This window comes from Melanotaenia boesemani, chromosome 10, assembly GCF_017639745.1.
Source record: "Melanotaenia boesemani isolate fMelBoe1 chromosome 10, fMelBoe1.pri, whole genome shotgun sequence".
In the NCBI taxonomy this organism is placed as follows: domain Eukaryota; kingdom Metazoa; phylum Chordata; class Actinopteri; order Atheriniformes; family Melanotaeniidae; genus Melanotaenia; species Melanotaenia boesemani.
The window spans coordinates 4,156,636-4,170,032 of NC_055691.1; the positions used below are offsets into that span (position 1 = coordinate 4,156,636).

Below are 13,397 nucleotides of genomic sequence, written 5' to 3' on the forward strand. Positions count from 1 at the left end.
TGTTGTGATCCAGTAAAGTCAATGGATTTCCATTCTTACTGTGTTGTGGACACAGTTTGCTTAAATTTGACACCCATGTTTCCACTGATGGCCAACAGTCGACCATGTTAATGTTGCACTGCGGTCCAAAACAAACTGCTGGAGCTTAGGAGAAACAGAGATACTAGAGGATGGATCTCCAATAGTTCTGTTTTTAAAAGCAGAGAATTTCACAGCAAGAAGAGCAGAAATGTGTAAAATAATGGCTGGAGAAGGTCCCGCTGTTGTCCAAGTTTTTTCATTGTCAGTTTTGCCATCCGTTATGCAATTCTTTACACCTGCGATTTCCACGCTGTGACCAGTCAACAGTCTGCTGTGGAAAAGGTCTATTTGCTGATAAAAGGTTATACAGGTCATAAAGGATTAAAGACTATTTTCAAGTTGGCAAAAAGTAAAAAAAATAAAAAATAAAATAAATAAATAAATAACTAAGAAAATGAAAAGTGGTTTGCTGATTAAATGGTGAGTTTCAGCGACTTTATTTAGACAGTCTTGTTTTACTTTAGTTACACAGTTAATAAATAGTCCAGAGGAATCTTTTTCATACACTTTTTGGTAAAAATTTCTTTCAACTTACAAAATATCAGGTAGATTTATTCCTTGCAGGCTGCAACAGAAAATGAGGCACTTCGTTATTTGTTTCATTTTAGAAAGCCCACCACAAAGACTCACAATATGGAAAATGAGATCTCAAGAGTCACAAATGAGGCACAAATGAGGCACAATGATGAGAGCAATGCAATGCTGACGAATAAGACTTCATTTCATGGTTTACCAGATTACATGGATAATGTTTCTGTAGAAAACCTTTTAATGTGGATACAGGTGTATCACTGAAATGGTTTTTAAATCCAATTCTTGAACCAGTAGCTTACATTAAGATCAGAGAAGTTGCAGTTTTCTTGGATGGTTGTGATTTTATTAAAATCATTTCTAATCATTTTTTTTCCCTTCATAATTAAAAGATAAAATTAAATAAATAAATAACGTGACTTTATTTAAGAACATTTACAGGTTCTTTCCTCTTACCACTGCTTCCAGACCTGAAAGGTGATCAATGCAAAAGTTTCTATATGCTGACATTCCTCCAGCAGCCACCAGGGACCATTTCTTTCTGAATTCATTTTATTTTCCTGGTGAATTTATAGTCATCACTCAGGAGAAAATATTTCTCACGTTAATTTAGCAAAAGTCCAATAGATTAAATAAAAAAGTAAATAAATTAAATAAATAAATAAAATAGATTACAAAGCAAGATTATGCTTGAAGGCTTTGCTAAGCTCGAACAGCTTCTACTCCAAGTTTCTTTACTTTTTTCCACATCCAGAACGGTAAAATGCTGGAAACGAATTCTTAACTTTTTAAGGTTGTCATTTGAAAAAGCAAAGACCAAAGGATAAAATTTTGTATTTTTGAATAAACTACTGTCACATAAATCCAGAATGAAATTTCATCTAAATACAACAATACAGTATTAGTGGATTTCTAATGATCAGACTCTTCATATGGTAATTAGTTGTAGTGATGTCTACATGAGGACTAATGAACAGGCAGAAGAACAAGCATTCTTACAAATTTGTTTCACTTAAAGTGGCAATGCGGGAAAATGAATCAATTTTAGATTGAAAGAATTGAAAAGTCACAATGTGAAGAACTAGAGGTGTAATTTGATCTGGAGTATAGCATGACGTCACACAGTGTCTCTGTGTTGACCTCCAGCCCTGTGTTTACCAGCCAGTCAGGCCACACGTACGTTCATGTGAATCGCCGCCTCCTCTCTGCTCTCAGCCCTCCCTCCCTACAAAAGCTACAGCAAGCGAGCAATGGCAGCTCATGTTTGCGAAGCGAAATGGCGTAGAGAGCGGAACGTTCACCTGCAGACGACCAGGATATGACATCACATTTAAAAAAAAACTACAGTTGCTGGCGAACAAACTGTCAAAAAAAGAAAGGGACATAATTCGGATTAACATCGGCCTTGTGTTTCCAAAGAAGAGAGCACTGTGAGAGCTAAAGAGGCCACAATTTGACGTGGAGCTAGCTCTTCTCCGGACAGTAACAGCATAAACGTTATAAGTTACTTCAACATGTTCAACAAAATGGTGATATTGTTTTGCTCTGTTAGCACATTCATTCGCGGACGAGGTGAGTTGGGGGTGGGGGCACGAGGTAGAAGGAGGTGTGGCGAATGACACACCCTGTTTTGATCTACAGGAAGTGCAGAACAGCAAATCTTGCAGTGAAACAATTTCGATTTTCGCCACTGTAAGGACTTTTTGCGAATATTGTGGCATTCATGGAATCTTCGCATAGTAATCTACGGACACTCAGGAGTCTTACGAACATTTGAGTGCTGACGTGTTTGAATAAAATCAGTGTTTGTGTAGTTTTCTGCTGTTCAGATCATTAAAATACAATAATAAAATTACAATCATGTGTTTGTCAGATTATTCTAAATACTTTTGATGCTTTACTGATGGTCTTTATGCAGTTTAAATAACTTTGGCTTAGCAAAAACACATAATAATAGTCACTTTCCACTTATTTAGAGTTCCAGGTGGTATCTATACAATAAAACATGACAGCCTTGCAGGAGAGCCCATCTTTGGTTGGTGCTTTCTGACTTATATTAGAAACATGATAATAAACACTGATAGAGATGGAGCCTGGAGGCTTTGGATAAAAAGTGCTTCTTTTAAAGGTTCTAAATATGATTCTTAGTTTCATGTGTTTCTACACAAACAAAAGTTATGAATAATAAAGAACAATCATGTATTTTTAAAGAGTCAGGGAAACAACAGAGACTACTGTGCATATATATATATATATATATATACACACATATACACACACATATAACTGACACATAGATAGTTTTGAGACTTCCTGTGATGAATTTTAGTCCAGAGCCTCAAATGCGTCGACCTCACCACTATACATACGTGTTTTCACACAGAGGTCCCATCCAGGCAGGAGCAGAGAAGCTGGGCATCTGTGGCAACGTGAGGGGAAGGCTGGGGACTTTTGGAAGAGGGACGTTGGCTAGATTGTTAGTTAACGACCTGCAGGGTCAAAGTCAATGACCAGGTTGATCGATGGAAGAGAGGGAAATATAAGAGACAAAAAGAAAATGACAAGGAGAAAAGTGGGAAAGAGAAGAAAAACTGAAAACAACAATCGCCACAGCACACACAAACACCAGAAGAATAGTTGCACATAGCAGCCTTGTTCTGTCTGCTGTTAATTGATGAACACAAAATGGCTATAAAGACAAAACAGTCACCGCTCCCTCCTGTTCATTTCATCTCTTGCCATTTTTGTTGCATTTTTGAGTGCAGTGTGTCCTTGCTGTGTCTTTTACATTCCACTCTGTCTCCTTTTATCTTTCTTCTGATGTGTGCACCGCTATGTTTGGCCAATTTTCTCATCTTTTTGAGCTTTGGTCATATTGGATTGTCAACCATCTTCAAACTGAGACAAATCAATGTTGACAGTGCATGAGTATAATTTCAATAAGAGACTTTCTTTTATAGAAAAAAGTCAGTCCCTACACAGACCAAGAGGAAAGTTGTATCATGATGGTTAAAAAATGAGTCTTACTTAACAGACTGCCAGGTCTCCTGCTCGAAGCCACGGTGGACGGACTGGGCAATAGACGACTCCATTAGATCGATGTAGCGCACCACTAAGGGGACGAACAGATCCTGCAAGTGTTTGTGGAATGTCCCATTGCAAAGGTGAGCTGTGTGGGGTGGGGCCAACAAAAGAAACATGAAAACAGTTTACAATATGCAAGACATTCTCATGAAAGTAGATTTTCTAGTCTGACAATTCAAAACAGTAATTTCTAAGGCAAATGAATAATAATGTATCCATTGATCCAGCCATCTGATCCCAAAAGGAAACCCTAACATCTCTTCTCTCCAGTAGCATCATCGGGCTCTTCCTGGGGGTCCGGGGGCTTTCCCATTCAGAAAGGATTTGTTTTTCTGCAGCATGTTCTGGGTCTGGTCCAGTGTCCCTTTTGGACATACCCAAAAAAAAACCTCCAAACAGAAAAACCCTGGAAACATCCCATCAAATGCAGAAACATCCTCAAATGATTAATTTAAAACAGAGATGCAGCTGCTCTATGAATGTTTAGACTCCTCACTATATTGTTATCTCTAAGACTTTGATTGTGTGAGGACCTTCCAGTAGCAGTACTTCCCCAGCACCCCTCACACTATCCCATAGAGAATAAGGTTGCAAGCCTTTTACAAGCCCACAAACCTGGTCGAATACCACACTGCTACCTTTCAATCTGAGGTTCAGTGGTTAGTCTGAGTCTCCTTTTCAACACCCAGGAAACCAGTAATCAACCTCATCAACCTTGACAATTTGACAACTCGCAGTGTGATCACTGTTAGGTAATAATTTCTGACATGTTCATCCGGATAAAAGAACTAGAAAAACAAGTTAATGGAACCAGGTAATACAACTCATTTTAGCCGAGTGTATACATGCAGGACTAATTCAGCTCCAGTTGCATTATCAGTTAGTCCGGTTCTGCGAGCTTCAACTTCATAAAGTTTTGGTCTGACTAAAGACACTTTGATGCATTTTAGAAATCCAGTTATGGGGGGAACCGATACCGTAAGATGTAATGCATTTTTTCTTGTTTTTCATCTAAGATACTTTTAAGACATTAACAGATCTTTAACTTACCAGGTCTTAAAATTAGTTAAAAATGATGGAAGACAATTTTTTTGTGTGTGAAATGCCTTTGAGAGTTGTATGACTGATCAGAGCCATAAACATCTGAAAAGTTGATTGATTTGGTTTCCTAGAGGCAAGCACTTCATGCGAAGCAGTGTAAAGCATTAAAAGTTAATCTGATCACAGATGTTAGTGATCATCTTTTAAAGGTGTAGTTCCTGTATGGTACTTGAGACTTGATGGACTCACTATTTACTTTATTCTTCTCCTACCTTGCAGAAGTGAATCAGATTATAATATCACCGTTACAGCTTCATTGCTCCATTCTGCCTTCTGTTGCAAATATCTGCTGAAGCTTTATGTTAGAGGTTAAACCTTTAGTTGGAAATGACTGAATGAGCTGTCTTTGTTTCTTAACATTACTGAATAGTTTCTCAGTTTCTTTCTTAGCTGAGTCAAGAAACTTAGCATGTGGACTTCAACATGTCTAAGGTTGCTTTGATGCAGGGGTATAGAAATGATTTTCTAAACAAGACTGCACATCAAACTTTGTGTTAAGAGGTTTCCTGTTCAAACACGAAAAAAACAAATCTAGTTTTAGCTGAGGGAACAAGAAATTCTGACATTCTAAAACCAATACCCAAGGTTCAAAAGGTTTTAGCGCTAACTGTGACTGCACAGGTGTCCGTGACTGTGTACGTGCCTCCAATATCCCCGGCTCCAATCCTCCCTGTGGGTTTGAGAGAGACAAATGGGTCCTCACAGACAGTGGCAGTCCAAAGCGAAGAGTGTGAGTGTTGGGTGAGAAGCAAGCAGGCGAGTCTCCCAGGACTTCATTAGTTTTAATTCCTCTTGCTCTGCTCGTTCATGATTAACACTAGCATTTTTGCCCTCCTGAGAGCAAAATTCACCTCCCCCACAACCACTTGTATTCACTCACTGACAATCAAGTGAGCATTTAAATAATCTGCAGAATAACTGAGAGATAATGTAGTTGTTGAAGTAAACACATGAAGAGTCGGTGAATTACACAAAAGTCATCTGAGATCAGTGGAGTAGTCACCACTAGGGTTTTGTGTCAAAAAAACCTTCCAAACACTTAAAACAAATAAAGTGCTTTTTATCAGCAGCATTCTCTTCACACCACAGCAGTTAACATAGTTTTAATAAATCCCAACTTAAACATTAATGTAATCAAATCAAATATATCTGACAATGAAAGATGAAACCTTCAGGATTTATTAGCTAAAAGCTAAAAAGACAGCAGAATGAAGGTAGAAGCTGTGTGAAGCTGCCTGCCATCTAAACACAGAGGAAACAACATCTTACAATTATTTCAGCCATCGGGTGAGTTTCCCTGCTGGAACAAACAAAAAGCAGGATTAGGACCACAGCTCTTCTAGACTGTGAGGGATGAATTGATGTTTCAAGAGAAAAATAAAGACAAAGACCTCAAACTAAATATGAATTTAATCTAAAATTAAACATTTTGTTCTTAACATTCCTGTTACGTAAGAGAAAAGGTGACAATGACATGTTTAGCCTTTATAAAAGTTATTCAAAAAAGAACATTGTCACATAAAATCTACATTCAAATTAAAAACATTGCAACCAATAAAAAATGTATATTGTAGACTGTACAGTACTGTACTGTAGTACAGTATTTCTTTCTGTTAAAGTCATAAGTTTGTCGAAGACATGAAGAAAGTCTGGTTTTTAAACCACTTTTTGAAGCTTAAAACCTAAAAATAAAAAGAAGCGGCGTAAAGACAGACATTTTGATCTTCACACTTTTCATAGTAATTCTGTGAAATGAGTGCAGTAGGTCAGAAACCAGTTTTTCTAGTGCGCTCCATGAAGCTGGGGGAGACCTGGAGGAGGACGTAATACACACACATACTGCCGTGTACATGTCTATGTCGTAATAGACCTCAACATAGTAAATGCTCTTAATGACTGACACACATGACGACGCCCATCAAAATAAATAAATAAATAATAATAATAATAATAATAATATGGAGAGAAACAGAGAAATATGTAAAACAAAGAAAAAATGAACAATAAAAATAAAAGCACTTAACTGTCTGTTTTGTTCTATGACGAGTTTATTTTGTTCTAATGAAGGCCACTTATAAATTAACTTCCTTTTGTTATTTTCTTATTTTGATTCCATCTGATTGGAACTAAATTCAAACTAATCCCTTTTGTCGCACTTGTCGTTCATAATTACCAGAGGGAAAGCCTCATTTGTGCAAACAGTGCAAACTATGTTACTGCACGGTCCGTGATTCCTCACCGTATATTGCCTCATTATGCTCCAATTCAAGATGGCTAATGTTGTGACACTTGGAATAATTATGGTACGAACAGAAAATGAAAATTAGATACTTGCCATGAAAAAAAAAATATCTGTGACAAAATTAAACAAAATGAAAGTTCTTTTGTTCCCAAAATTGCCCTTGGGTTGTCTGTCTATTTGTCTGTCTGTGTGTGATTGTTGCTGAGACACTTGGACATCGGCCATGTTGAAAATGCTTCGTATCTTGGCAAATCTCTGCTGGCTCCACGGCAAAGCATCACAGCTGATCCACGGCTTGGTGAGAACACAGTAAGGCCAAATGTTTTCCAGCAGTCAGGAAATATTAACATGGAGGTGTAATTTATCTATCGGTGAAAAAATTTTTTTTTTTTTAGTTTAATCTCAGCTTTTTAAATTAACTTTATTATTTTTTTTACTGCTTTTTACTGTAGATATACATTTTCTTCTACAGTGTTTGGATTTTGAGGTTTATTTCTCTCTCTCTCTCTATATATATATATATCTCAATTTAATGAGGTTGTTTTAACACACACTCTTTTCCCGTCTATTGATCAGCCTATTGTCTGTTGTCGGGGATCAGCAGATCGCTTTTCTCTCTTTGAGTTTATCGCCCAGCTGAGAAGGAGGAAACTAGCGGTTCATGGTTCACACCGTCACATATTTACCCAAAACTATTGTTTTTGGCAGGACCTTCTCTAACACAGTTGCTGGCTGATGGTAGACAGGGTTTATACTTCAGCTATGCAGGGGCGGGTCTAGAAAGGTTATGATGGGGGGCCAGGCAGGAGCACCGACCAGGAAATAAGTGTTAAAAAGTGAAGAAAAATGTGTCAAACAAACAGCCAATGATCTATTTTATCAGCAGGTGTTTAGTTTGGGTGATGCTGCAGTAGGACTTTTATTACTGCTGCACAAACACTCACACTTCAATGATAAAAGGAAAAACCTGTTTTTCATATAGAAGTACATTACATGCTGCATTTACTGACCATTAGACATCGGACATTTATCCAAGAGAAGGTCAGTTAACAGTAAATATTTGTAGCATTGGCTCGTTTTGTTGAACAGGCAAATTTCAGACATATAAAAACTCGTGAAAGGTGATTAATCATTTAAAAATGATTTGAAATATGTGATTAATTTCAAAGCTGTGATTAATCTGAGTAAAAATTTTAATCATATGACAACTCTAAGGGCTGACAAACGATTAAAATTTTTAATCAGATTAATCACAGCTTTCAAACAAATTAATCATGATTAATCACCATTTGCGACTAGGCCTGAAATCTGCCTATTTTTACTGTATTGTATCAACAGAAAGAGCCAATGCTACAAACATTTACTGTTAACTGACCTTCTCCTGGGTAAACATTAGATGTCCAATGGTCAGTAAACGCAGCATGTAATGTACTTCTATATGGTGTTCTAAAACATCTCCACCATGTTCTAGATCATAATTCTGAATTAAAACTTGCATAGCTGAAATCCACACACACGCAACAAAAGAGAAAAGCTGGTCAGCTGATCACTGACAGCCCCCGTAATTCACGGAGCAACATGAGAGGAGAGGAAAGAAGCAGCTGTTGCACAAATGAGGAGCAACCAGAGATTCTCCAGAGCATAAACGTTGGTGCAAAATGCAGGATAAGTTTAAAAAAGAAAGCGGGAACAGTGCGGGTGTGGAACCATTTCACCGGGAAAAGAGTGTGTTAACACACCCACATTCTCCTTGGAGGCGATGTCCATGGGTCGCTCCATTAATGCTGTATACTCAGATCCATTCATAGAGCCAGCCGGCTGATCTTTTCCACCCAGCTTCTCCACGTCCCGCCGTCACAACAGAGAAATGACGGATGTATGGGGCGTGTCATACCGCCATGCGTTAATTACGTTAAAAAATTTAACGTAACTAATTACATAAATATTACATAAATTAATTCACGCAGTTAACACAATTTTTTTGATAGCCCTTACACACACACACACTTATATATATATATATTAAGAGAGAGAGAGAGAGAGAGAGAGAGAGAGAGAGAGAGAGAGAGAGAGAGAGGAAAAAAAAAAAAGAAAACATGGAAACTACACGTGACCACAGGTGTGAACCACATTTGTACAACATATGTTTTACATGTTTTTCACATATTGTTCACAAATCATGTTTGAATTCACAAATTTCCCTGAGGAATTTACAAAGGGATTAATAACGTATTTCTGAATTACAGGTGTTTTACAAATGTGGTTCACATAGCGATCACATATGTTTCACATATAGTTTTGTTGTGTTTCACATGGTTTTCATATGTCTTTCATGCGTGGATGACACGCATTAAATGAAATGTGATTACAATCATAACTGATCTACATGTTAAACAGATGTGAACCACATGTGATTCACATGCAAAAAACATTGGAAACATATCTAATCCAATCCAGCTTCATTTATAAAGACTTTTAAACTAACTGCCCTGGACCCAAGCGAAGTACAGAAATTTAAATAAAAGCTAGTAATAAAAGTCATAAAAGAAGACACACGACATTAATTATAGCAGAAAAAAAATCTCCTTGTTCATTTCAAAACTGCACATAACAGCAGTTACCCCTATCATTCATGTTATTGTTGTTGTTGTTACTATCTGAGTAGACTGGCCCATTTTTCTCCATGATGTTCTAATTGTCTGTGTGTGCTTGAAACCAGCATGAAGCCATTACGAGGCTTATCAGGACTGAACTGAAGAAAAATGTCATCCGCAGTTCTGCAGTTCATGCTTAACTAGACTGCGACCTTGTGCAAGTGAACCTGTTCTGTTAGTGCTTTTGAGCAACTGTTTAAGGCATTTATGTTTTGCAGTATATAATACGACACCATGCACAACAACATGCACATGTAAATGTAGGCAAAGTCAAGGAGAGTTTTTACTGATAAAGTTAGAGCAACGTTGCTTCACTAGTGGTCAACTGTTTGGTTCCTGTGTGTGTCAGGGCAGATGAACTGGTTCAGATTTGCTTTTAGAGCTTTTAAGATTAGTTCAAGTTACTCACCTGGAAAAAATATTGACTTAGGAGGAATATTTTGGTTATTTTCTAAAGTGGACATAAGCAGAAAAAAACAGAACAAATCCTGAACAATTAAATGAACTTATCTTTGAAAGAATATCCTGGATTTGGGTCTAATGTAATTTTTTCTTTGATTTTATTCCTAAACAAGGAACCTGCTGAAGGAGACCAAAAAGAACTGACACAACACAGATGCACCAATATACTCACATTAAAAGCTCAGAAAGGGATTGAGGCATTTCATTTAAGGGGTAATTTTTGTTCTCCTTACGTGCACTTTTGTTCACCTTACTTTTTATGTTTTAGTTAAAAACAAATATGTGTAACTTTCTCTTAGATGTAATGTATTATAATATATGGCATGCAATACAGTATATAGTCCACATGTTCTTCACATGTGGTTTTTCTGCGAGCAAAGTGTTGCTTTAATGGCATATCCCTATGTTATCTTTTCACAAAAACATGGCTCCTTTTAATCTCCTGGATAGTTTTTTATTTGCAGCTCCCATTTTGTATCAACACAAGAGTGTCAGTGATGACAGTGAATTTGTCCTTGACCTCCCCCTCTTCCTTCCATCTCTCTTTTGACTGTATAGCACTTTGTAGATTCACTTTTGTACTTGATGTACTTTAAAGAAAAAAAATTAACAGATACTTTTTCTTTTTGAGTCCAAAATCAAATGTTAAAAGACAACTAATCTTGATTGTACACAGTCCCTTGAATTTAATAAGAAAAATGAATAATAAGGATACCATAGTGGACAAGTTCATGTTTTTTCTCTGAATCTAAAAAAGAACGAAAAGAAAGAAAACTCAATAAATAGGCATGTAAAAATCAAATGCAATAGACAGTTGCCACCACTGTAAAAATAATAAGCTGTACAGACTCTTACAAATGGGACTATGGATGGAAATTAGCAACCTGCTAAATCCGATATAATTATGGCAATATTGTATGTTCATTAATAAGAACTGTCCCATTATATAAACAGTTAAATAAATAACAAGTAAATGACTCACTAGAAGTGAGTGGTGGATTTATTTTCATGATCTCTTATGATTTTTCTTTTCTTTTTGTTTTGCTGCACTAATCACAACTTGTCTTCACACTCCCAACAATGAATGAAATAGTAGTTTACCTTTGAATAAATAACTAAAAATAACAAAAAAAATAACTGGTCTCCCTGAGCCGCCACCTTATCATGGTGGAGGAGTTTGTGTGTCCTGACAATCCTAGCGGCTATGTTGTTGGGGGTTCATGCCCCTGGTAGGGTCACCCATGGCAAACAGGTGTCTAGGGGAGGGACCAGACGAAGTGCGGCTCAAATCACCCCTATGTTAGTAGAAAACAAGTACCAAAGTTTCCCTTGCCCAGGCCCACCTCTGGAGCCAGGCCTGGAGGTGGGGCACGGAGGCGAGCGCTTGGTGGCCGGCCTTTGCCCATGGGGCCCGGTTGGGCTCAGCCCGAAAGGGTGACGTGGGCCTCCCCTCCTGTTGGCTCATCACCTGCAGGAGGGGCCATAGGGGTCAGGTGCAGTGTGAGCTGGGCGGCTGCCAGAGGCGGGGACCCTGGCGGTCTGATCCTCGGCTGCAAAAGCTAGCTCTAGCGACGTGGAATGTCACCTCTCTGGCGGGGAAGGAGCCTGAGCTGGTGCGCAGTTCAGGCTAGATATAGTTGGACTCACCTCAACGCACGGCTTGGGCTCTGGAACCACTGTGCTTGAGAGGAGCTGGACCCTCTTCCATTCTGGAGTTGCTCCCGGTAAGAGGCACCGAGCAGGTGTGGGCATGCTCATTGCCCCCCGACTTGGCGCCTGTACGTTGGGGTTTACCCCGGTGGACGAAAGGGTAGCCTCCCTCAGACTTCGGGTAGGGGGACAGGTCCTGACTGTTGTTTGTGCTTATGCACCAAATAGCAGTTCAGAGTACCCACCCTTTTTGGAGTCCTCGGAGGGGATGTTGGAGAGCACTCCTTCCGGGGACTCCCTCGTTCTGCTGGGGGACTTCAATGCTCACGTGGGCAATGACAGCGATACCTGGAGGGGCGTGTTTAGGAGGAACGGCCCCCCTAATCTGAATCCGAGTGGTGTTTTGTTGTTGGACTTCTGTGCTCGTCATGGACTGTCCATAACGAACACCTTGTTCAGACATAAGAGTGCCCACATGCGCACTTGGCACCAGGACACTCTAGGCCGTAGTTCGATGATCAACTTTGTAGTTGTGTCGTTGGACTTGCGACTGCATGTTCTGAACACTCGGGTGAAGAGAGGGGCGGAGCTGTCAACTGATCACCACCTGGTGGTGAGTTGGCTCAGATGGTGGGGGAGGATGCCAGTCAGGCCTGCAGGCCCAAGCGTGTTGTGAGGGTCTGCTGGGAATGTCTTTAGAGTCCACTGTCAGAAAAAGTTACAGCTCCCATCTCCGGCAGAGCTTAAACCTTGTCCCGGGCGAGGCAGGGGACATTGAGTCCGAATGGGCTGTGTTCTGTGCCTCTATTGTTGAGGCGGCCAGCCGCAGCTGTGGCCGTAAGGTCGTCGGTGCCTGTCGTGGCAGTAAACCCCGAACTCGTTGGTTGACACTGGCAGTAAGGGATGCCGTCAAGCTAAAGAAGGAGTCCTATCTGGCCTTTTTGGCCCGTGGGACTGCAGAGGCAGCTGATGGGTATTAGAAAGCTCCTCGGCGGCAAGGCCCCGGGGGTGGATGAGGTCTGCCCAGAGTTCCTTAAGGCTCTGGATGCTGTAGGGTTGTCTTGGCTGACACGCCTCTGCAGCATCGCGTGGACATCAGGGACAGTTCCCCTGGACTGGCATACTGGGGTGGTGGTCCCCCTCTTCAAAAAGGGGGACCGGAGGGGGATCACACTCCACAGCCTCCCCAGTAAGGTCTATTCAGGGGTGCTGGAGAGGAGGGTCCGTCAGATAGTCTGACCTCGGATTGAGGAGGAAGAATGTGGTTTTTGTCCTGGTCATGAAACAGTGGACCAGCTCTACACCCTCTTCAAGGTCTTTGAGGGGGCATGGGAGTTTGCCCAACCAATGTACATGTGCTTTGTGGACTTGGAGAAGGCATTCGACCATGTCCCCCGGGGACTCTTGTGGGGGGTACTCCGGGAGTATGGCATGCTGGACCCGCTTGTACGAGCTGTCCGGTCCCTGCACGACCGGTGTCAGAGCTTGGTCCGCATTGCCGGCAGTAAATCAGAATCGTTTCCAGTGCGGGTTGGACTCCACCAAGGCTGCCCTTTGTCACCGATTCTGTTCATAACTTTTATGGACAGAAT

The 13,397-nt window shown here is 40.1% G+C and overlaps 1 protein-coding gene across 2 annotated transcripts in view; it reads right to left on the reverse strand.

Moving 5' to 3' along the window:
• The window catches only part of cadps2 (Ca++-dependent secretion activator 2), a 224,303-nt gene that overhangs the window by 49,443 nt on the left and 161,463 nt on the right, over window positions 1–13,397 (reverse strand). Inside the window, exons 20-22 of one of the 2 annotated variants that reach the window (XM_041996779.1) lie at window positions 3,640–3,781; window positions 2,982–3,101; window positions 617–646 (exon numbers count right to left, since the gene is read on the reverse strand). In XM_041996779.1, coding sequence (XP_041852713.1) covers window positions 617–646; window positions 2,982–3,101; window positions 3,640–3,781 — 292 coding nt within the window. The remainder of the gene's footprint in view (window positions 1–616; window positions 647–2,981; window positions 3,102–3,639; window positions 3,782–13,397) is intronic. The other variant, XM_041996780.1, reaches the window with a different exon arrangement.